Source organism: Sturnus vulgaris, chromosome 14 (genome assembly GCF_052056855.1).
Source record: "Sturnus vulgaris isolate bStuVul1 chromosome 14, bStuVul1.hap1, whole genome shotgun sequence".
In the NCBI taxonomy this organism is placed as follows: domain Eukaryota; kingdom Metazoa; phylum Chordata; class Aves; order Passeriformes; family Sturnidae; genus Sturnus; species Sturnus vulgaris.
Window position 1 is genome coordinate 16,804,093 of NC_142256.1, and position 24,280 is coordinate 16,828,372.

A 24,280-nucleotide genomic window follows, 5' to 3' on the forward strand; every position below is an offset into this window, starting at 1 on the left:
TGCAGATTCCAGTTGCAGAAAACCTCTTGTAACACCAAAAAATAAGAAAATTATGAACATTTTAAAAATCTGCCGTCCCCTACTAGTCTGTTTAAACATTAATTAGGAACAGCAAGAGAAAATCAGAAAATCCATGTTTATGTCCTAAAGTTGACAGATAGACAGATGATAAAGTCATTGTTCCTGTATACCAACTTAGAATTTAAAACACATTTACTAATCCATAGTCATGAACCTTGATACAACACCTAAAAGCTTAATCCTTTAATTTCTCACATCTCTTTTACTTAGTTACGACGAGTTCTGGATTGGATCCCTTGCGAACAAGGACCGAGGCGGTCCGCTTTTAAAGCAAGGTTTGAGAAGATGTTTAAAAAGAGCTAAAGGCAGTCAGTTGTAAAGAGAGACACTGATCACGCTATCAGACACTAAAAGCTGTTACACCGCACACGGACGGTCTTCCACCCAGTGTACTTTTCAAAAGCTAGTCAAAGTAGAGTAGAAGAAAGGCACAAAGGAACTCCAGAGCAGAGAGAGGTATACGGCAGTTAAAAAATAAATAAATAAAAAAAATCCGCGCAACTTTTAGAGGGGGCGGAGATGGGTCGTTTTTCTGGCCGAAGGATGCCCAAACCCCGACAGGTTTGACCAGGCACGTTCACCTCCAGCGAGCACTGTTGCGGTCCGAACCTGAGCACACTTACCGCACTCGCCAGCTCCGCGCCCAGCCAGAGAAGCAGCAGCACCAGCGCCCTGCGGGAGGCAAAGGAACAGAGTCACGGCGATGCGGAGGGCAGTGCGGGAAGGGCGCGACCGCGCTTGGCACTCACCCTGTGCGCCCCATGGCCCGGACAGCCCGCGGGGGACACAGCACAGACGGGTTCACGCCGCTGCACCCGCCGGAGGAAGAGGAGGGACTGCAGTCACTCGAGGCGGGCAGGGCACGGTGCGCCCGCTTCTCGGGCTCCTTCCCCCAGCACGACGAAGCACAGAGGGCGCCCAGCCCCGGGGCAGCGGCCGGGCTGAAACCGCCAGCGGTGCCCGCTCTGGGTCGGTCACTGCTCGCTTTCCGAGGCACCGCAGCCCCTCCAGGCACTCACAGCGTGCCCAGGCAGGAAGTTTGCACAATTCTCCCGAGGCGTCGCACCTGAGCGGGGCCGGATGAGCCAAGACTGAGCCAGGCGAGCCCCTCGCCTGCCGCCCGCCCCTCCAGAGGGGCGACCCGGCACTGGCAACAACTCCCCCTCCACCCACTCACCCCGGCGACTTCCGCTACAGAAAATAGTCCGGAGTCCAGCTGCCCGCCCGGTGGAGGTGCGGGGCGGGGAGAGGCGGTGCCCGCTCTTCGAGCCGACAAAGCCGCGGCGCCTGAGGGAAGGGAGGAGGGCTGTGGTCTCCTTGGAGAGGAGAGGGGCGGTAGCAGCAGCAGCACCAGCACCATGCCCTATACCGCCCACCCCAATCACCCCCGAGCGGAGGAATACTGTAGTCCCGGGCGGACTTGAGCTAGGAGAAGCGGGAGAGTGTGGTAGAGGGGCGGGCGCTGGCATCGGGGCGGCTGGTGGGAGCCGCCTGCAGGGAGCCGGGCTGCCTCGCCGGGCTATGCCCGCGCCGCAGGGCCGGCCCCAGAGCTCCTGAGCGGGCAGGATGAAGCCGTGGCGGTGGAGCTTTAACCTGGCCGCTGGCTGCCTGGTGCTGCTGCTGGGGTGCTGGGGGTCCCAGGAGGCGGCGGCGGCGGTGAGTGCGAGGCGCCCTCTCTGCTCTTCTCGGGCGCGAGGTCCCTGCCGGGCAAGGCCGCGGTGTGGAGCCTTGTGGGGGGAGCTTTGGAGCTCCTTTGGGGCTGGAGTGGCTGAAGGTGAAAAACCCCTGATATGAGCCCGGCGGCTCCTTGGGGTCGGTGGCGAGGCTGGGCCGGGCCGCGGGAGGGTCTCTCGCTCTGCCCGCTGGTATTGGGGCTCCCGGGCCGCTCTTTCTGGGTAGAGCCCCGCGGTGCTGCCCCGTCGGGCCGGACCGCTCCCCGCGGGACCAGAGAGCCGCCGCACGTCTGGGTTTGCCGGCGGCTCCGGGGAGGGAGAGAGTACTAGGCGAGGGAAGCCCGGGTGAGATTAGTGTGGTCTCTGAACCCGCTGTTTCTCCGGGACAAAGGAGGAAAGGTTTTCCCCCGCTCCCCCCCCCCCCCCGCAAAGAATTCTGTGAAGAGGTGTCTGAGCTCTTTCCTCTGAACCATCACCTGCAGCCGTGAGTAACACTTGGATGTGGCAGGGCCATGGAGCCATGTAGGCATGGTTTGTTGCAGGACTGTACCTCACACTGAGACTTGATTTTCTTGAGGGTTGTATTTCTGCTTTCTTAAAACTAAAGTAGAAGTGCTAGCGGAGGTGGTAAATGTGTGCAGCATAGTAGAGAGCGCACGGCAGGCCGCCTCGAGGAGACTTTGGGTCTCTATTTGGAAAAGGGATGTTATCCCGGCTTCGCTGGAGTGCAGGGCCTTGGAACTGCGAGGCGATCGCTAGCTTCAGGTTTCAGGCTATTTGACTAAGACCTCTTCACCTAACAAGTGGTGAAATGATCTAAAAAGGCTCCCACTTTAACCTGCATTAATTTCAGATTTACGTACCTTTTTAAACTTTTTAAAGTTTACTTGGAAAGGAAAAAAAAATTGCAGATTTCTGTTGTTTAGAACTCCTTTCTAATTGAAAAGTCATAATATGTTATGGTAATAGGCGTAGAGTATAATTCTCCTACTCCCCCCCTCCCCTTCAATTCTGTAGTTAGTGCTGACAAAATCTTATTTAACTCTCCTTTGAAGTGCATTCCTTTACAGTGAAACTTTGTAGACCTTTTATCTGCCCTCTGAAAAATAAGCTACTTCCTTCCACCCCTCCTAACTGTGCCCAGGTGGGAACCGAAGTGTAAGTGGTACTGGTGTGCCAGCAGTGCTCACTGATACGGAGAGCTGCTCGACTCCACGTTGTCTGTAATACTGGGTCTGATGCTATGTTCAATAAGGCCTTACCCCAGCCTGCCTGCCATAACCCCCACCCCAAAGAAGGACCCAGGTAGTCCCACCTACAGGACCTCACCCTTTTAGCAGGTAGGGGTTGAAGATAGGGAGATTTGTGTGCGTAAATGTGGCCCTTTTCTTTCTACAGGAAAGTGTCCAAGCAGAGTTCTGTGTGTGCAATTACTGTGAATCTGTGGGGTGTGGGAAGCACTCTATGGTGACCCTGTAGGCAGTCCCCTACGTCGGGAGAAATGAAGAAAGGAGCAAAACCAGTGATAGAATTTCTGTTTCTTAACACCACCTTGTGCTGCAGCTTCTCTTTCAGGATTTGCAGTGAGATAAGATTAACTGAAGACCCAAGGGCTAAGTGGGGGTGGGGGAAGAAGAGAGCTGTCTCTAACTACATAAATCCCACTGGTCTTTTGTAATACGCTTTTTTCTAATGGTTTCTCAATACTTTGGTGTTGTGATGTTTTTGAATTTCCTGTTGATAGCACTAAATGTTGCTGATCCTTATTAACGGGGATCAGCAATTTATTCTACCCATTGTCAGAAAGGGTTGACTAAATGCTGTAGCAGTATGTTTGATACACACAGTCTGTGTCTGTTCTGTGAATTTTGTTTTGAGACCCTGTGTCAGAATCCTCCCCTCAAAAGGGCAAGTTTGGTCAAATGACTTCAAGTCATTCCGGTGCCTGTTAAAATAATACCTGAAATTATCATTCAACATCACAATCCACGTTTCCAATAAAAAAATTTGTATCTTCTTTGCTCCAGATTGTTGTAATAGTGTGTATTGTTATGTGATCAGCTACCAGGTGACAGAATATAGTTAAGAATCATCTGCCAGTGTGCCCATCACAGAGAAATCCCTGTGACTTATTAAAAAAAATCCAAACCAACATTTCATACTCAAGTAGGGATGGATTTCATTGTTCAGATTTTATTGCTGGATTTTCACAGTCCATAGTCTAAACTTGGTGAGTTGTATATGGATCATGCTATGCACTCTTGTGCAGACTCATTGTTGATATAGAGCAAAGCGTGTAACTACTGATGAGCAGTGTAAAAGTAACTTGGATTTTGAAAAAGGTTTTGCTTTAGGAGAATGAACGAGATGGAAGATGGTTTCATCAATTAATGAAGTTAGAATATTTTTTAAAAGTGCTTATTTGTATTTAAATTTAAATTAATTTATCTGCTTTCAGCAGAGGGTATGAGGGCTTATTCCAATGAAAAATTTCAATTATTACTTAACTGCCTTGCTAGTTTTAATATAAATCTACATACATGCATATAAGCAGAATATTTTTCCTCTCCTGGCACGTTTACACTTGCACTGTGTTATAGAAAAGTGATTGCAAGCTGTGACTTGTAAATCTGTTTAATTAAAGAACATAGATGGACTAGATTCTTCAGTTGTTCTGTCTATGAAACTCACCAGAAGTTAGTGACTGACTATTGGCTTATATTGGAAAAATTTCCCCCATAGCTAAGGCCTAGATTTTTATAGTAAATAGACTTTGTCAGTCGAACAGTTAGCAAAAATTTAGTGTTTGCCATGTCATTTTTCTTTGCCTTCCATTATAATTCCAGTTTGACTAAAAGTATAGGGATGAAAACAGTTCTTCAAGTATGGTAAGGCAGGCTGGCATGATGGATATAATTTGTGTTTAAGGAAGTAATATATTATTTGTGAAAGTTCCCTTAAGTTTAGTTGAGATTTCTTTTCTTCCTTTCAGAAGTTACCAAATGTATGAATACATGGTACCATCTCAGTAATTACAATGTACATAATTAATGTGGTTAATTTGATGGCCGTCTGTGTTTCTTGTTTGTCCTAACTTTTATCATGGTAGTGGTGGTAGTTGTTATTATTTTAGGTTTCATAACTGGCAGTGGCTCTTTCTAGTTACAAAAGCTAGGTCTGTAAAAGCAAAAAGAAGTGGATGCTGGCTTTTAGGATTCAGAAGGTATTCATCCTGAAATTCTGTAGATGTGTCTTGATTAGTCATGCGCAAGATTTGGTTTTGTAACATCAAGGCTCTAAGGCCTCCTGCTTGCAACTTATCATTTGTCATGTATTTTGATTTTTGAGCTTTCATGGCTTTTAGTTGAAGATATATAGTAAAAGTTGTATCTCAAGTTGTATTCTAGCATATGTTTAGTTAGTACTAAAATGCTAACAAATCCGAGAAATCCTGAATGAAGCAGAATGTGAGAGCAATTTAGAGCATAACAGAATATTTTATAAAATCATTATGTATTTTTTCAGGTTTTCCACGTGATGGAAATAGTGATATTTCAGTGGAACTTCCTTTCATTTTCTTGGTCGTGAATGAATAATCTACACACTGGAAGCAATTATTAGTTATGTTTCTTAAAGTAGAAAGGGAAATCTTCCTAGGACAAAGTTAATTTATTTAAAAGCAAATATAAATTTATGTAGTGATTTTTTTCTTTCCTACTATGAATAAGCAATGATGCTTACTGCAATGCAATTAGCTGTTGTTGGGTTTACTAGAACCTGTGTAAACTTTTCTGTATTACAAAACTACTGAAATCATTAAGGGCATCCCAGCAAATCTAACGTACATATTTTCAGTCTGGGGCAAAGTACAGGGAGGAATGTGCATGTTTCACATGCAGTGAAGATTCATTGTGCATTTTTACCTTTCATTCACTGAGATTAAAAAGCTTGCTTTTCCAATTGCATCAGTTGTGCAAACTCTCCACTGATCACCCCAGAACAAGACACCCAGGAAATACTCACATATATATTCCAGGAATGGTATTGCACAAGGGTACTGAATGGAAAGTAGCCTCTGCCAATGGTGATAATACCAGACAAAATTGCTTTGAATTAAGACACTTCTTGCTTGTCTGTTTCATAAGGCTATGTGGACTCAGTAACATTAAAAAACACTGGGGTGCTTTGAAGTTCCTGCTCAATGCAGTGTTTGGCAATCTAGTGTTGACTGCAGATTTTTAGTGCTGTAAATCGTCTATTCTCAAGAGTACTTGAAATAAAACTTGTTCAAAAGATAGAGTGCTGATGCAGTTTTAAGGATCACTAAGCAGCATTCTCTACTGTCCTGTGAAAGGTTTGCAATGCAATTAAACCTTATTAAAGGTCATTGGTACAGTGCAGCGTCTGGAAAAAAAGGCAGTGTGCTGATCATCCTGGGTATGTAATTGCCAAGGATGGGGAGGAAAAGCTTCAATATAATGTGAAATTGTCACACGAGTAAATGTAGTTGAGATTAAGAGGAAAGGGTCCTATTTATAAAAAGAAATCTATTGCTTATTTTAAATAAATTGCTTTGCAATTGACTGAGTCTTTCTTGCAGAGCTTAAGTCTTTCTTGGACAACTTGTGAGGAGCTGCAAGAAGCAAAGACTGCAAGATGTGATCTTAATTTTAGGAGAGATGAATGAAGCACAATTAGATAATTGCAAAGCTGTATTACAAGTTTTACATTGTAGCTTAAGCCTGTTAATCCTTTACTCTCTCTTCTTCCAGAAGGCATGATGATGAAACCAACGTATTAGTAGACATATCTTCAGTCTGCTTCAAAAAGACTAATGTTGTGTGATTCCTAGTTATGAAAATCTGCCTCTCTTTTTCCATATTTTAAGTAATAAACTGGACTAAATAACCCCAAGGCACCTTCCAGTCTGAATTATTCTAAAAGTCTAAAATTATGTGGAAGTACGGTTGTGCTCCTAGGTGTGATGCCTAGGAGGCTTCAAGTATAATTTTTGTTAAGACAATTTTCATATCCAGTAATCAAAAGTTAATCATAATCCATTAAGTTAAATTGCAGATTGGAAGGTATCAGATTAAATGGTTTTTTAAAAAAAATTAGTTTCAACTAGTCAAGAAATTGTCTCTTGAGGTGTCAGCACATAGCATTCAGAATTTTAATTTTGTATTCTTCTTTGTGGAGGTGTCTTATGAAGTGTTTGTTATTATTCTGTTATAATGGAACAGAAGAGAAATTGTAGTGGCAATATTTGGGGGTTTTGGTTTGGGATTTTTTTTTACTTGAGTAGTGTGTGTTAGAAGTTGGAAAGAAAGGAGCTTTAAAGCTATGGATTTCAGCTCACTTTGAAGGCTCTTGTTTATTACAGCTCTGTTGTTGGATTCTTTGTCCCCTCTGGAGGGCAAGGGAAATAGTTTAGTCTCTCATTTGTATTTTCTTTTACCTAATCTCTACAGAGAATTAAAATGTCAGAGTTGAATTTCAATCTCCTCTCTCCTAGCATTGTAAAAGGCATATGTGTGCAACACACTTTGCTGTTTTACTTTTGGTTCTAGTTTATCTAGAGAATGATTCCTTTTATTGAGGCGTAGCAAGACCTGCAGAACTGTCCTATTCTAGTCTAACATGACTCCAGTACATACTAGATAAGCTCTGCTACTGCAGCTCTGCTGAAATCCTGCTTTTCCTCCTCTTTCCTCAAGGTAAGTCAAGGCTTATTCACTTCCCTGCCAGAACACAGGTTAGTAAGTCTTTTTGCCAGTGTCTGTGTCTGTCAGGATTTTCTGTTGAAATGCATTAAACATGTTGGAAAGTATATTTGTTCTAGGAGTGGCTTTATTGTTAGGAAAGTGAATCTTAATTTTAAACCACACCATTGATTTAGAGAGATATTTATGCTGTACTGCTTCGTAGAGGATATAGATGTTTTTAGAAACCAGACTTGCACAGCCTTTGGCTGCTGCAGGGTCTATGGATGTGGTAGACACCCCCTCTCCAGGAGGAGTAGTGAGCACAGAGGAAATCCTTGGTTTCTGTTGATGTGCTTCACTGGTATGAAACCAAGACTTTCATCTCTTGACATCTTTCTCTGCTGCAATAGTTGTATCTCTCCTGCTGTTGTATTTGGAAATACAATTCCAATAGACAAGATCACCTCATTGGCTCTGGTAGTAGAAATAGAGGTTTGGCAGATTGCTCTTGGTGCTGTTTGCTGCACAGACTCACCTGAGAGCCATGGCAAATAACCAGAGCTGCAGTGGAATGGCTTCATTTCAGAGATTCAGAGCCATTCATGAGAAAGATAAAGCTTCATAGACACTCTTTAACTCAGCTTGTTTTAAGAACTACTGCTGTAAGTGACAGAAGTTACAATATCTTAGTGCTTTTGTAGGGAAAACAGAACTATGCACATGTTCCTTTCTAGCTTATTTTTCAGTTTGACTGTCTTTTTATATGGTTACTGGGCTGGACAAAAATATAGAACTTTATTATGCAAAGTTTAAAATTTTGGCTTTGTCTGGCAACTGTAGTGCTACAGTGAAGTAACCTACATTTGTACTGAGAGACTGAGCCCTTATAATAGTGATGGGTTTTGAATGCTATTTGAAATCATTAACTAGATGTTTGGAATAATCAGTTACTAGTTGGTGCTGTGGTTTTTTGCTTGCCTGCAGTGCTGTAGGCTGGAAGTTTTATTTTCCCATTATCAATTCCTTCATGCTTTGCTTATAGTAGGAGTTTTCTACTTTTTTGTCTTAATCTAGAGAGATATGACTGAGTCTTAATTTGTATGAAGTAGTAACTTAATTTGTATTATTGTATAAGCAGTGTGATGCAAAACTTGTGATTTGGAATCCAGGACTACTTAAAAGTAGTTAGGGAAATAAGGAGTGATTATATATACTGGACTTGCCTGTATTTCTCCAGTACTCTGGAATGTCAAAAGTCTACACTGTATTCATAATAGTTTTATTTCTATCTATTCTGCTTCTTATGCATCCTAATTGCTGCATTCTGTGTGAAAATATAACAAGCATTAGTTATTAACTACATAAAGCTGTCAAGCTTAAGCAACTATTAATTCCACAGTTATAGCTCATTTTTTGGAATTCACCATCTTAGCAATGAAGACTTGTCTTCTTTTTTTCCTTAGGAAAGTCTTTATTTAATGAATCATAAATATATTTCTATCTAACATCAGTCTGTCTGTTAAACGCAGCATCAATTCTACAAAAGCGAACCTTTATCTTCATGTACTTAAATCCCCCAGGAATCTGATAGAAAGGAAAAAAATGACCACCCTGAACTATGAACTCCATTCTTTTTACATTGTAAATTAAAGTAGCAATTATTAAAACCTACAATTAAATCTCTTTACTTAAAGCAATGAAAACTAATGTGGCTTGTAGGCAAGGCTAGACAAGCCTCCAGCTCCCAGAAATTATGATATCCTGACAAGAAATGCCACTGAAAACAATGTCTGGGTGAAGGAGCTTATGAACTCAGTTTTTAAATCTTTTAAAAATAGTCTTTTTTATGAGGCAGTGGGGGTTTTTTTGAGTGAACTTACTTAGAACCAACCTGTCACACAGAAAGACAGCAGAATCCATTGTTTCTGAAAGGTGATTTCTAGCTGTCATCCAGACAATAGGAATTGGCTTAATAACAGAAAATACTTATTCTGAATTAGTTCACTTCTCTTGTATATTCAACCTTAAAGGGCAAAGCTATTCAGAAGAAAAAGGAAGCTTCTGCATGGCACTGAGAAATGAGAATTTATATTTTACTTTGCCATCTCTTTTCATCCATTCACTGTGTCATCAGACATGAGGAAAAACCTTGAGATCTATGCAAAACCATCACTTATTTAATGACTTAGGATTTAAAAATATTTAAAATAATAAGGAGAAAATCTAGAGAGGATAAGAAGTTAACCTGGAAAAAGGGTAGCTTGGGGTGACCTTATCACTCTCTACAACTACCTGAAAGGTGGCTGTAGCCAGATGAGGGTCAGTCTCTTCTCCCAGGCAACAACTGACAGAACCAGAGGACACAGTCTTAACTGCACCAAGGGAAGTTTAGGTTAGACGTTAGAAAGAAATTCTTCACTGAAAGAGTGATTGGGCAATGGAATTGTCTGCCCAGGGAAATGGTGGAGTCACCATCTCTGGAGGTGTTTAAAAAAAGACTGGACGTAGCACAGTGCCATGGTTGATTTGATGAGATGTTAGGTTAAGTCATAGGTTGGACTAGATGATCTTAAGGTCCTTTCCAACATAGTTCGTTCTATGATTGTGTAAGTTGTAAGGCTTGAGTGTGTTTTGTTTTGGTAGTTTAATTTCCAATATTCATTTGATGCTTTTTTTAATAAGGAAGGTAGTGCCATGAAAGTTGCTAGAAGGCTGTGCCCGGAGTCTACTCAGACACACAGTGCAGGAATTGGTATTTGTCTGGGTGGAAATGGGTTTTTTTTTTTTTGTAATTTTGATTGAAGGAAAAGTATATTCATAATTTCATTTAGTTTCTGAGCCAGAATGCTAATGGAAACTTCTTGGCAATAGAATGGATAACATTCTTGTATCAATAGAAAGTCACTTTCCTGTTCTAGAATCTTTCAAATTCTTAAAGCAGTGGTAGTAACAAAGTGTCAAAACATCTGTCTGTGTAACCTATGAATTTTTGTATCCTAAGTGAACCTAGTAAACTTCTTTACGCTTGAATGAGGAAATGCTTGACAGGTCTAGTCATGCTCAGGAAATACGTATTTTCAGGACATTAGTATACTGCACCCAAAAATCAGAATAATGAAACAGGCCTCTTTAAAGAACATTAGATTGATATGAAGCTGATATGCTGCAGAAGTAATTGCAGAGGAAGAACGCAGCCTGTTATAGAAATAGTAATGGAAATAGTAGTAGTTTTTCTCTGTCTTTTTAAACAGTTGGACTAAACAGATATGTTTATCATAATAAGCAGATGAATCTGAAATGTATTGTTCTAAATTTTGGTGGAAGCTGTTCAGTAACTATTCTTGTCTTGATAGCAGAAAGGAGTAAGTAAGAAAAGGGCACATGGTTTGACTCTTGGGGATGATGCTAAGCAGGGCCAGGAGCTGGACTTTAATTCTTGAGGTCCCTTCCAACTCACTCTGTGACTGAGTAGGCTGATAATTTTCGCAGAAAATTACTTAAAACAATAAGAACACCCTTAGGCTTTTTGGTGGTGTTCAGGAGCATAATCATCAGTTGCTAAAAGAATCAATACAGAAGGTTGATACTTAAAGTGTAAAGATTAATTTTATGAATGAAATCATTAGAAACTGATAATGAAGAGACAATGTGTATGAACTGACCAGAACCCTCATTCCCAGTCTTCCTGTGCTGCTGGGGGATAGGAGTGGAAAAACTGAGAGTGAAGTTAAGCCTGGGAAAAAGTAAGGAAGGAGCAAGGTGTTGGGTTTTTTAAATTTCTCATTACCCTACACTGACTTTTGATTTGCAATAAAATTTATTTCCCCTAGTCTGATTTGCTTGTGAAGCTAATTGCTGAATGATCTCTCCATGTCCTTGTCTTGGCCCAGGAGCCTTTTGTTATATTTTCTCTTTCCTGTCCAGTTAAGGAGTAATAGTGGAACTTGGTGGGCACCTGGCACCCACCACAAAAGTATTGCTGGATTTAATATTCTGAAAAATTTTACTTAGATGTATATAACAAAACTAAGAAGTGGTGGTGTTCCAAGCTAATTTATTGCAGATAGTAAAACTTAAGCTGGAAGCATAAACCTTCTGTTCTAGAGTCTAGATTTGGGGACCTCTTGCTCAAAGTAGAGCTGACTTGGAATTTCTGTTTGTTGTTCAAATAGTTGGATATAAAAGGATATTGAAACACTATCTTCTATTCCAAACCTTGCTTGCTGTAGGAATAGTGTTAAAACTTGGTGGGAAAGCTCCTAATTCAGTATTTGCAGTTAATTTACTGATTACTGCAGGATGCAGAGCATGTATCACAAACTTGAAGCAGATTACTTTCTTGGCATATGTTCGGCTCCAAATAACACTCGTGGAAGATGGTATACTCCCTAAAATGGGGTGCCTGAGGGAATACTTTCTCTTAGAGAAAGTGACTTAGTTTTGGAATGAGTATATATGCCAGGGACTGTTTCTTACTCCTGCCAAGCTTCAGACTGAACTGTGTCTTTAGTTTTAATAATACTTGACAGCTATTCCTTATGAATGGATCACCTCACTTTAATTATTGTGTTGGGGTGTTGGAACCACATGTGCTCTCTTCTTGCCTGCCCCCCACTTTTTTAAACTGGCAGTATTTTAGTGTGGTGTTGTAAGGAAAACAGGTCACTGACATCCTTGGACCTGGTCAGAGAATCACCGCAAGAACAGTGTGGTAACTTTAGGTTACATATCGTCCACTTGCTACCGAGGAGCCTCCTGAATGTGACTGAGAATAAAATCAATTGCTGACAAAAGCAATAACGTAAATTTACAAGTGTCAAAGTAAGGAAGAGCTCAGTGCTGCTACTGAAGATTTCCTCCCTCCCCTTTTGTTTCCCTTTGAAATAAATATATATAGTGTCTCTCCTGTCCCTCTGCACCCCCTTTCTCTAGCACAGATCAGATTTTTCTTGCCTGTCCTGTAATTGATACAATGTTAATACTTTAAAAATTTCGTTGGCTTTTTAATATTCTGTTTAAAGATCTGATCTATGGCTCTTTCAGCTACTTCCTTGCATGGGTTCAAATTTTTTAATGTAGCAAGTTTCTGAGAAGCCTGACTTAATTCCCTAGGCTTGCTTTCTGCTTAGTGATGATCAGTGCAATCCAAATGTAATGATTCTCAGGTTAATGTAATTTATAGTCTCTAGATGTAATTTCTCTGGTGTAAGGCAGTGCAAACTTTTTCTTCTAATCAAAGTTGAGTATTGAATTCCAAGATCTGCATGTGCTAAATAGAATGTTCTATTAGCACTAGCCTGGGGCTGTCTTACAGCATTTTAAAGGCAATAAAATACATTGAGACCCCTTTTGCTTTTTTTCCTGTGAGATAGTCTGGGAAATTACTGTTGTGATTCTCTATTCATTGTAAGGCCACTTTTTCATAGGAAGGTGCATTTTTCACAGAAGTCCTTCACTTTAAGTGGCAGATGCTCTGAGGAGCCCTGAGCTATTGCTATAGCACATAACCAGTGCTTAAGTAAATGAACTAGAGAGGCTGACACTGAGGGTACTCCATATCTGCTGAAGTTCAACATGTAAGTTCCTGAACAGGCATCTGAGACCTCTCACTAAATATTCAGCTTCTATCAGCTTAAGGGATTTCTGAACCCATGTGGATAAAAAAGGGTCTCCCATCTCATCATATCCTGATGTTCCATTTTTTTGAGTGTCTCTGATTTACACAGTTAGGAGAATTGTTCGGTCTCCACTGTTGCCTTGTTTAGCTTGGCCTTCTTCAGTGCCACTTACTTTTTAAGCTTTGATTACCTGAGGCTGGAGAGTAGTTCCTTGTTAACATTGAGCAATACAGAGAAAGTGTTGCCTGTAGTGCTCTCTTTAGGTGTTAAAGTGCACGCACAGAGTGCACTGCTGCCACAGGCATAAACAAATGATAAAACAGCTCAAACTAGAAGAACCTTGAAGCTATGATACTTGGTCCAAGAACTGAAGAATAGAGCTGATAATAGCTTCTACCACGAAAACAATCCCTCAGACACCCACCAAGACTTAGAGTGAGTTAGGTCTTGTTCTGGCAGTTAAGAGGGTGTGGACTTCTTCAGATAACATCACTCTGCACAGCCTCAATTCTTTTTAGCATATATACTTACTTAATCTTTGGTATTAATTTAGTGCTCTCGGTAGTTTAATCCAACCCCGTTCGGGTCTATTTTTAATCTGAAATGCTATTCTATTTTGCCTCTCCTGTCTTCAAGGAAGAAGTGGGTTTCTGTTCTTGTGTGGTCTGCTTCATGCTCTTGACACTTGAAAGTGCAGTTGTCAGTGACAAATGTCTGACCTCTATTAACAGGACTCTGGAATTGGAGCTTCTTCTATTGCATGTTATATGGATGAAGGTGAGGAACAGGACATTTTCTGGGGAATTAATGTGTGTCTTTATTCCATTTCTTTAACTGTAAAAACAGAGTGCCAGAATGACTGGCGTTATGACGGTATAATTCTTGGCTTGCAAGCTTATCTGGGACTTGGAAGCCTAACTGGCTGTTTGGTCTAGGTTTGTGCCACATTTGGTCGTGGTTATAAAACGTGGCAACATCTAACACCTGTCACATGGGAAAGGTCCTAAATGACTGGTAAGTCTTAACCTGTAATGAGTACCATATGACACTTCTTATTTGCAGCTGGAAAAAATTAGGAAGCCCCAAGAGGCTGGTGATTAGAGACTTGTGTGTAAAATAAAAGTAAAACTGAGGCATCCTGAAAAGTCAAGTGGCTTACTGTATCCTGCCACTGACTGACTGCCAGTGCTCCATGTGGGTGTCTCAGGGACGGTGTGAGTTGCAGAGATCTGTAGCTCTTCAAGCGAAGATGGAGGCATGCTTAAAACTAACCATTCCTCTAATTTGCCGAGTACTTGTTTAAGGGTTCACTTATGATCTGTATAAAAGTTAGAAGATGGCTTGCATTCAGAGTTCTGCATTTAGAAGTGAAATGAGCAGTAGTGAGCTGTAGATACCACCTACAAAGGTGGTATAAAATTAATCTGTTCCCAAACTGCAAACCCAACCAGAGTTACTTTGTTTAGGATGTTTCTCTAGATATGCTGTATATTTAGAGATTCATGCAGCTGCAGTGCTTGCTAAAGAAGCAAATGAATGTGATGTTGGCATCAGTCAGTTCATTAATGTGGAGATGGAGTGGATTGACAAGGCCACCCAGTAGTTTACATGCTGGTTTAATGCTCTTAGCTTGCACTGTTTGCCAAATCTAAACATAGATGCTGTGTAAGATGCTGCCTCTGGATGGCAGCATAAAGACAGTTCTAAGTTGCTGTAGAAGGAAATTTTTGCCAATTCATACATCTGATGTGGAGCTGTTTGGAAATCCATGTTCAGAAGTACTTGGCTTCTCAGGTCTCTTCAATTGTAGCTGTGAAATGCTTGTGAGAAGGGCAGCAGAGCTTGATCTTCTAATTATTTTACTTTGTGTGTGTCTCACCCAGTAAAATATACTGCACTGAAGCCCATTCTCTGTATTGTAAGACTAATAGATTGCAGAAACCTAAGGGTTTTCAGAAGTGTTAAGAACTGTCCATTTCCTTTTCTTCACTTGAGTGCAAGGCTGGCAGTGCCCCTTAAAGCAGAGGAGCAATAACCATTTTTGAAGATGGAAGTATGTGTAGAAAGTAAGAGTGAACTACTGTGAGTTGCACGGGCTAACTCTGTTCCTTAAACTCTGTTCTTAAATTTTCTACCTAATGTTTCTTTGTGTCCTGAAAAGTTGTCAGCCATACCCAAGTATTGAGAAAGGGAGTAAAGTCTGGGATTTTGGAAGAGTTAGATGCCCAGATGGGGTCTTCTACTTTCTGGCTTCTATCTTCTTTTCTGGCTCAGGAGTCAGATACAGAGAAATCGTCAGGTTGTGATACCTCCCGTTCTTAATGGGTGAATCTTTGCAGTTTGGGGATTAATCAAAGCTGTTCAAGTTCTGGGGCATCCACTCAGTAAAGAGTCTTTTACTCCAAAAAATTGACTGTAGTTAGACAGAAGAAGATATGTTGCTGCAAGTATTGCTGTTATTTTAACTAGAAGCTTCTGTGAAAGATACCTTTCATGAAAAATTGTATGTTGAAGAACCATAATTAGTTCAGTTTAAAGCAATCAATTCTATATAGTTTTAGTACAAGGTACAGGCAGTAAAGTTCAATTCTCTTTAGATAAGATCTCCTGCCCATGTCTTGTGGCACAAAATATTTTTAACACAGACAAAGTTGCTTCAGTTTTTACATATTCTGAAGGTAGTTATGCCAAGGTTTCCTTGCTTATAATTTTAGGGTTTTTTTAAGTACCAATTTAATTCCAACCAATTTGTAGTAACTGTATTTTAAGAGAATTTATTAATTCTTAAACTTTCCATTTAATCAGACCATTCATTTGGGATGTGATTACTATACTTAGCAGATCTCTTACAGTTGTTCCATGATGTTAGTATTAGTAGCTAGTCATGTGTCTAAATAACAAGCATATAGTGCTACCCCTTCAGAGGAAAAATAAGGGTCGTTTATCCATCAAATGCTTGAGAATGTTCGAGAACCCGCCTCTTGTGTTCTCATTCACTGTGGCCAGAGCTGTAGCTACTACAACTAAAAGTTTCCTCTGCTAGTCTGAACAGGTCTTATGCTGTACAGATTTCAAAGAAAGAAAATGCTTCGAGGTGCAACAGATGAAATTGCATGTCAGAAGTTCCCTTAGTTTAAAAAAAGTCAAGAACTTCTGCAAACATATTTTGATTCTTACATTTTTACATGATATTTATTCTTTTCACATCTTTGGGTAGATTGAGGGAAACAATTCCTTAGAAGGGCATGTAATAGGCTTTTAATTCAGATTCTGCTTTGGCAATGTTATTGCTCATAAGTGCACCACTTTAGTGAGCAAAGGATGGCCATTTGGATTAGAAACCTTTGATGGCTTTGCTGCCATAGCTGACTTCACACGGATATATGAGTAATAAATTACCTGCAAATATGTACTCCGTCTTAAGCCTAAAGAGCATGGATGTGAAATCATAATTAGAACTCAAAATAGCTCTTTTAGCTCTGCTTGTCAAATCCCTGCAAAACCTTTTGTTTGTTGGTTATATTTCTGTCCAGGCAGGTGAAGGGAAAATCAACTTGCTGAAGATAAATGCTGAGATCTGACTTGGATGAGTAGTAAATCCTTAGCTAGAAAGCTAGGTGTTCTGTTACACAGATCTTGGCAAGCTAATGAATATGAGGATGCTCTTTGGGACCACCACTAAAATAGAGTTTAATCTTTGTCTGCTTGGAACTGAAGGGCTGAATTTATTTGCATTATAAATAGAGGCATGAATAATTAAGTTTGTGGCTTTTGCATGGTTACAGCAGGAAGATTACTTAAGGTCATCCTCCCAGAGCAAAGGCATATGTAACTGATGCTTTACTGTATATTGAATTTGCTGATTTTAATCAGAGTGAATTTCTAACAAGTCTTTATATTTGATAGAATTATCCAGTATTTATGCTCCTTTTTTTTCGATGCTGAGCTTATGCTGACAACTGGTAAGCTGTCATATTTGAATGCAGAGAGTGATGTTAATAGCATTAAGAGAACTTGTGTAGCAGCAGGATAACTATGAGAGGTGCACGATTTGTTCACTGTGTATAAGCTGTTTTTCTAGGAATAGCTTTCACAGATGTCTAACAGGTAATTGCAGCCCCTACTGTGAAAATTCTCTTCTGCCAACCCTAAATCATGAATGAGAGCAGCTTGAAAGTCTGCTTGAAAATGCAATTTCCACAGTTAAAACTTAAAATGCATGCTGTGCTAGAACTTGAAGGGTTTGATGTACCTGCAGTTCTTTTGACATTGAATCACACTAAACCACAAAGCAATCTGAATGCAAAACTCCATGTTTCATTCAGCTTTCTTTTTAGTACTACGATAACTTCATTATGTGATTGACTTGCTAAGAAGAGTATCTGGTCACATATTGCTTGTGAATACAGAAGGGAGAGACCTGAGGCTCTTGATAATCTAAAACTAATAGGAGCAAGTGCTCTATTAGCTTTTAAAAACGCTTGGAAGGAAAGGAAAATATAAATATACTATGTGTCCATTCTCAAGTTGAGACTGTATTTGAATCACAGCAATTCATTGCCTGAGTGGCTGTGCAGTCATACCCGCAGGTAGTGAAAGGACTCATAACTGCATCAGCCTTGCAGAAGTGCTTCTGTTATTTTTATCAGTGAAAAATCTGAGTTGCAAGTCTCAGGTTCAAGAACTGTTATGGGAGACAGACTGTGTGCTGTGTGGAAGCCCTCGGAGATGAATTGCTTTTGAATAGGATTTATGGATGGTTCTTCCTTTCACTATCCTAGTGAATGGAAGGGTTAGTAAAACCAAACAATCAAAGGGCTTCATTATATGTAGCAAATAAATCCTGAGGAAGTAATTAGGGAAAAGTATGGGAAAATACAAATACAGGACACAAACACCTATTGCTACACGCTGTGATGTGAATGTATATTAACTTTTTTTTTCTAGCCTTTACTGCTTGCTCTCTGCTCTTCATTCACATTGTTCTACTATTCAGTTAACCTCCTGTCATCAGTGTCTGTTGCAGTTTTCAATTTGTTTTAAAACTCTGGCCATCTTTACTTGGGCAGAATTTATTTCAATGACTTCTGTACATATTTTTCCAACTAGAGGGAACCATCCTTACCTAGTGAGGGGCCTGACAATGTTGTGGTGTCAAATAACTATCTGGTTCCCTTCAGGACAACATCTGTTTATGAAGGTAGTGTGTGCAAGTTAACCCTCAGTGAAGCTCCATCATTTAAGTCTCTGAGGGGGTCTTAATGCATTACAGGTGACACCAGCATTTAAAATCAGTGGCTGCCCACAATCAGGCTTTTGATTCTTTCTCGACCTTCTGCAGCTATCAGAATGGAGCTTTCAAGAAAAGCATTCAGTCTATTAGTACAAACTGAATTGCTGGATTCAGTAATGTCACTTTGCTCCTCTAGAAATGAGAGGAGTTATCAAACAAGAAATTCTGGATTTGTGATGAAATTATATATAAGGAGGATGTCAGAATAAAGAAATTCTTCAAGCTATTTATTTCTCTTTTCTTTTTCTTATCCAATTTTCTGATACCTGAATTGAAAATTCATCTGTAAGCAACTTGGGTCATGTCAGAACTCTCATTGAGTCACCTACCATGCTTTTGTAAGCAGCCTCACTTTCTCTTGATTGGTAATTTGTAAGTGTCAAGGTTTGGAAATAATTGGCTTCCCTCTATAATCTTGCTTATGGCAAGAATATGAAATTACTCTTAAACTCCTATATGTTTTAATACTAATACATTAATGAAATACTTTAGCATAGGGGTTTGGGTGCTCCCTAAAACTCGTCCCTATGCGCACACTATTAGCTGTTAAGTTTCCCTGCAGCTGTGTGTATGTAGTGGTAAATCACTTTTTCATTTCATAGTTTTGCAAAGTCCCAAGTTACTGTTCTCTCCAGCAACAGCATTCATCTTCCTGGTAGTTCTTACCAACATTTTGTCCAATACTGTTGTGAATGGCAGCTGGGAGGTGGGGTGGGAATGGAATATGCTGAAATTGCCTTGTAACCAAGGTCTTTGGGCCTGATGAGAGAGGAGTGGAATATGCCCGATGCATAAGGCAAACTTCTAACCATAACACATTTTGAGGATGACGTAGACTATTCATTTCACTGAGCTGACTGTAACAAACCAAGAGTGTACTTTTGTACATATTTTGTGTACTTTTGTACATATTTTGTGTACTTTTGTGTACTTTTTCCCTTCAAATTGAAAAACAACAAACAAAACTGCATTCTGTTGGTGGCATAAAGCAGTTTTCCTCAGTCCATGTAAGACACAAAAAACCAAGCTTGTTCTGGAAGAATTATCCTTTGATCAGTAAACCAATACCATCCCTCCTTTTATATACTAATGAAAAGAACTTGTTCTCCACACAGAGATTCAATGGGTAGAAGCTGTCAGGAAAATCCAGAGAAAGGATTAGCTAAACTTGAATAGATTAATTAGAGCCTTTGGTTGTGTCTTGCTATGGGAAAGTCACAGCATAGGAAATAAGCAGTGATAGTATATTCATCTTTACAGGTACATGAGCAGGGAGGCAGCAGGAACACAGTAAGGAGCAAATCTAAGCAGTTTGTCTTGAGTTCTTAAATGTAACAGCCCGGGCCCGGATGGTACAGCCAAGTGTTATGTCAGAACCAGCAAAAGTCTGAAGGCAGCGAATACAAGAGAGATAGGCACAATTCAGTGACCCCAAACAGAAGAACTTTAATAAGGAGAAAACAGCAAATAGTAGAATGCAAGCTCAATGTAGGGTGCACCAGAAAGGGCAAAGGCCAGGGTGAAACAGTAACTTAAATAAGGTAGGTTAGAGACGGAGTCTGAGGATGAGAATCCAGTGAAAACTGGGGATTACTATGTAAAACGCTGCATCATTTTTTAAACAATGGTAACAGGGAAAGCAAAGAACTTACTAGAAGCATTAACATAACAGCTCCCAGGGGACAATGCAGGCAGACTTCTACTCGCTGTGACTATGGCGATTTTTCCCATGGCCTCAGGCAGAACTCTTCATCCTGTTCAATACCAACACTTAAAAGCTACTTTGATTCCTTATTTATCTTGGTGTACTTGAAAACTAAAAGATTTTGATAGATATGGAGATTGTGACCAGCTCCTTACAATCAAGCTACAACTCACTATTGTATCAAATATTTTTTATTCTGTCACATAAGACAATGTGGCCTATTGGCCAGAGCTGGGAAATGAACTGTTGCTGAAGGCTTCTGGCTGCCAAGTAATAATACAAGCCAAGAGTCTTGCTTGGTTTTCCAACTGCATTATGTGCTGAGTGTAACTTGGAGTTCCCCTGAGGTTTGGAGTCATTCAATTTTCCATATCTGGAAACCCAGAAGAGGAAACGTAGTTTTCAGAACTAGTGATGGTTTACTTGTTCCTAAGGGTAAAGTACTGATGGTAACCATCTAAGTCTTGCTCTTAATGTAGGTTTTTCTGTGTTTGGAATGTCATTGCATCCATTTTCTTTGACTGATTAATTGAAGTGTAGATAACTTACTGTCCATGTGCAGGAGAAATTTAAAGTGTTTCTATGCATAGCATGGAGCCTAGATTTTCTTGCATTCATATGGGATAAACAACTGATTCTGTGACATCAAAAATCTCTAGCCTGTGGCTGCTGAGCGGCTTTGAAACTTGTACTTACTTGTTATGCAGTATGCAATTTCCTGTAGTGCAATTTTTGTTAACTCTGCTTTGCAAAGTTAAAAAAAAGTGGCCTTGAGATTACTGAAAAGTCTAAACAAGAAGGCTTTCACTCAGAGTAGGTCATTACGTTTTTTTTCCCCTCTGTGCCATCATATTTTACTTCAGTTTTTTTTAAGCAATAAGACCTTTAAGTGGCATGCATTGATCTTGAGATAATACAGATTCTCAGGGCTTTTTTTTACTTCAGACTTTAATTAAGAATACCTTAATTTGGTGTGGATACAAGGTAATGCAAATGAGAAAAACAGTCTGCCAAACACACCTTTTGTACAAGAAGTGAGACTTCTGGGGGAGTACTTCTTGATAAGCTTGTGGGTAAATAGATCTTCCCAGGATTTATGCCAAAAACTTACTACCGTTTGATTACAGTGGGTATTTGAAGAGTTTTCTGATTACAGACCTTTAGCTTCCCTTCACTGCTGTCTGGGAAAGACCATGTTTCCTTCCTGCAGGTAATGCATCTGAACTGGATATCCAAAATCATTTGTCAAAAAGCATTCAGTGAGTACTCCTGACTCTCCGAGACAGGCTAATTATGTAGATTAAGAAGCTATTCAAAGCATAATAAATATAGTCTGAATATATAAATTGCGTTGGAAGACAGTCACCGGTTTAAAAAGAACCCTTGCATTGATAAATAAAGCACTTTGGTGCAAACAAAATAAGGGAGAGAAGTACATTTTTCAGAAACTTTGTATATGAAACTTTTAATCGATACAAGTTGCAACATAAGGAATTGAGGTGAGATATTTTGTGGAAAACGACTTCGTAGTGAAGGCAAGCAGACGCCAAATCTGAGTCCTGAGGGGGCTGCGGGATCTCCACTACTGTAGTTATTCAATAGGCAACTGAACAAGGACCTGTGCAAACTGCCTAAACTGCCCCGCTTTGAGTGATTCCTTCCATACCAAATAATCTCATTACTTAATTTGTTTCATTAATCAGCTCTATTTCATGTGGTCTTGATGCTGGATTTCTGTTTAAGATGTGTAAGCACTAACAAAGTAGCTTTCTGCATACAGTAACAAAGGGCAGAGACTCCTGAGTTTAAATGTCGGAAAACACCTTCACAACATTGTGCACCTCTAACTTGTTTTGTGAAGGGGCCATGTAATCTCATACCATCTTTTTCCCTCCCAACTTCTCTTTCTCCCTATTTACCCCAAGAGTTGCCTTGTACCTGAAAACAGAAAAGATTTCTCTAGTAACATTTTGTGAAAGTTGGAAGGAAGACTAAATGAATCTCTTCTGTTCCATAGGCTGAATAAATCCTGTTTGTGCTTTTTGTGTATGTGCTGTTTTAGCCTGTGTGTTCTACCACAGTTTATGGTGGGTTTTGGTAAGTACTGATAGAGTTTATTTTTTTCCCTCGTCTCTTGGAGGCAGAGGTTTTCCATGTTGCTCTCACTGTTCCATCCTTGTAATACAGAATCAGTGCTGCAGCACAGCACTGGTTTGTACTGTGAAGGAAGAGAATATTGCATGTAACTAAGGTTAATCCCTTTTAAACAAAGCTTTGTTAAAGGGTTTAATCCTAAAACTGGTTCACAAGGAAATTGCTTTTTTAAAATCCATTTTGAAAAGTAAAAGAGATCAGATACCAAATTCACAGGATAGCTGGGATTGAAGGCGGCATCAGAAGGACATCTAGGCAAACACTGTTCCAAACAAGGACAGCAATGAGGTCAGGCCACCTTACTCAGGCCTTCATCCAGTCTGATCTCTGAAAGCTGGGCTAGGAAGGCTCAATTTCATTCTAGGAAATGGTTCAATAAATCCCTGTTAACCAAGAATTTTGAGTTTTCACATAGATAACATCAAGAAACTGGTTACAGAAGCCACGTGGAAGATCAGGAGGGACACCCTGGTCATGTCATGTAGCACCACTGCTAGGCTTAAATCTCAAAGCTCTGCCTTTTGCTGCAAGATGCTTTAATTGATCCTGGGGTTTTGTAGCTCCAACTGAATTAAGCTACTTCTGTGTTTTCAATCTGATGCTTGGTAGTATGTTTAGGCTAAGAGCCAGGCTATTCCTAATGCCAGGTAGAGGATGGGTCATGTCCCTAAATGTTTCTGTGGTAATGAAGGCTAGAATTCGAGTGTATTTCGGGTCTGACATACTGACAGGTTTCTTGCTTGGTTGAAACTTTGTACATAATGTTCTCTTGAACATGTACATAATGTTCTCTTGAATCGACATAATGTCAATTACTGTAGGGGAGGACCTCAAATGCTTAGCTTTTCAAACTTCTAAAGCATAAGCTCTATGTTTTTAATACAATGCCACACCTATTCTCAGAACAAGTTGAACCCTGAAGTGTTTCAGCTAGTGTATCTTCTAACATGGCTCATAGTTTTTAACTTTAAAGAGGTCTGAAGCTTGTATTATGTAGAAACATTCTAAGAAAAAAAGGATTTCTTCCAGAAATTGCACTTCTGTAAACACATCTATTAATCTCCGAGATCAACACAGGACTCTAATGAATATCCCATGTTAGAATGAGGGTAGAAGAATACAATCTAAGCAAATGTGGTATGGAATGGTTACTTAACTTGGATCTTCTCTGTAAACCAAACTTCTATATCCCTCTCCTTTAACCCCTTGAAATCTGACTACCACTCAGCCACCTTATGCTAGAGACTGTTGTAGCTGGTTTGTCATGCTTTGCACTGGTGTGTGAATGCAGCTACAGGAAATATAGAGGTTTTAAAATATGTTTTCTCAGTAACTGAGCTACAGCGTAGCAAGTATTTGTCTCGTAACTATTGCAAATGTTCTCATAATCTTCAGGCTTGATTAAACTCTTGTGCAAAACCTGACATCTACTGGTGGGAAGCATAACTGAGCTCTTCTCAGTTGGAGATGAGCCAAAGAGACTGTTTCAGAAAGTACTGGTGCTTTTGGTGTTAGGTATTGCATTGTTCTGATTAAGCATAAATTTGGAAGTCTAAAATGAACTGTAAAATACTTACAAACAAACATAGGTATTATTAAAGGGTAATGAACTTTTAGTTAACTGTGTCGGCTTTGAGCACTTGTATAATGGCTAGAGGACACTTTGTAAGTTTACATTTTAGACAAACGTTTTAACTTTTTGTGACAATATTAAATACTTCATATAGTCCTATGCCAATTAAAAACAATTTTTCCCCCTTATGTCTTTAAAGGCTTGCCATGGATGTACGTCTTTACCCAAATGTGATTGCAGTGGAGTAAAAGGTGAAAAGGTAAATATTCCTTTTTTTTTTAAACTGTTAGACCAGCACACAAACCACTGAACCATTTGAGAGCTCCAGATAACTGAAGCTTATGGATGATAGTTCTTTGCTTCTAGCTCATATCTTTTTTCTTTGATGGTAGCGTGGGCATGCACCAAAGAGCGAAGCTGTATTAGCAGTTTTAGATATTGAGTAAGACTGACTGGTCCATATGACAGTGTAAGATTA

The 24,280-nt window shown here is 40.0% G+C and overlaps 2 protein-coding genes across 2 annotated transcripts in view; one reads left to right on the forward strand and one right to left on the reverse strand.

The window, feature by feature from the left end:
• Nucleotides 1-859, reverse strand: part of COL4A6 (collagen type IV alpha 6 chain) — a 126,991-nt gene extending 126,132 nt beyond the window's left edge. Inside the window, exons 1-2 of the mRNA XM_088173272.1 lie at nucleotides 831-859; nucleotides 705-753 (exon numbers count right to left, since the gene is read on the reverse strand). Of these exons, the coding sequence (XP_088029398.1) occupies nucleotides 705-753; nucleotides 831-844 (63 nt within the window). The 5' untranslated portion in view covers nucleotides 845-859. The remainder of the gene's footprint in view (nucleotides 1-704; nucleotides 754-830) is intronic.
• Nucleotides 860-1,529: 670 nt separating this feature from the next.
• Nucleotides 1,530-24,280, forward strand: part of COL4A5 (collagen type IV alpha 5 chain) — a 75,578-nt gene continuing 52,827 nt past the window's right edge. Inside the window, exons 1-2 of the mRNA XM_014886554.2 lie at nucleotides 1,530-1,737; nucleotides 24,002-24,061. Coding sequence (XP_014742040.2) covers nucleotides 1,648-1,737; nucleotides 24,002-24,061 — 150 coding nt within the window. The 5' untranslated portion in view covers nucleotides 1,530-1,647. The remainder of the gene's footprint in view (nucleotides 1,738-24,001; nucleotides 24,062-24,280) is intronic.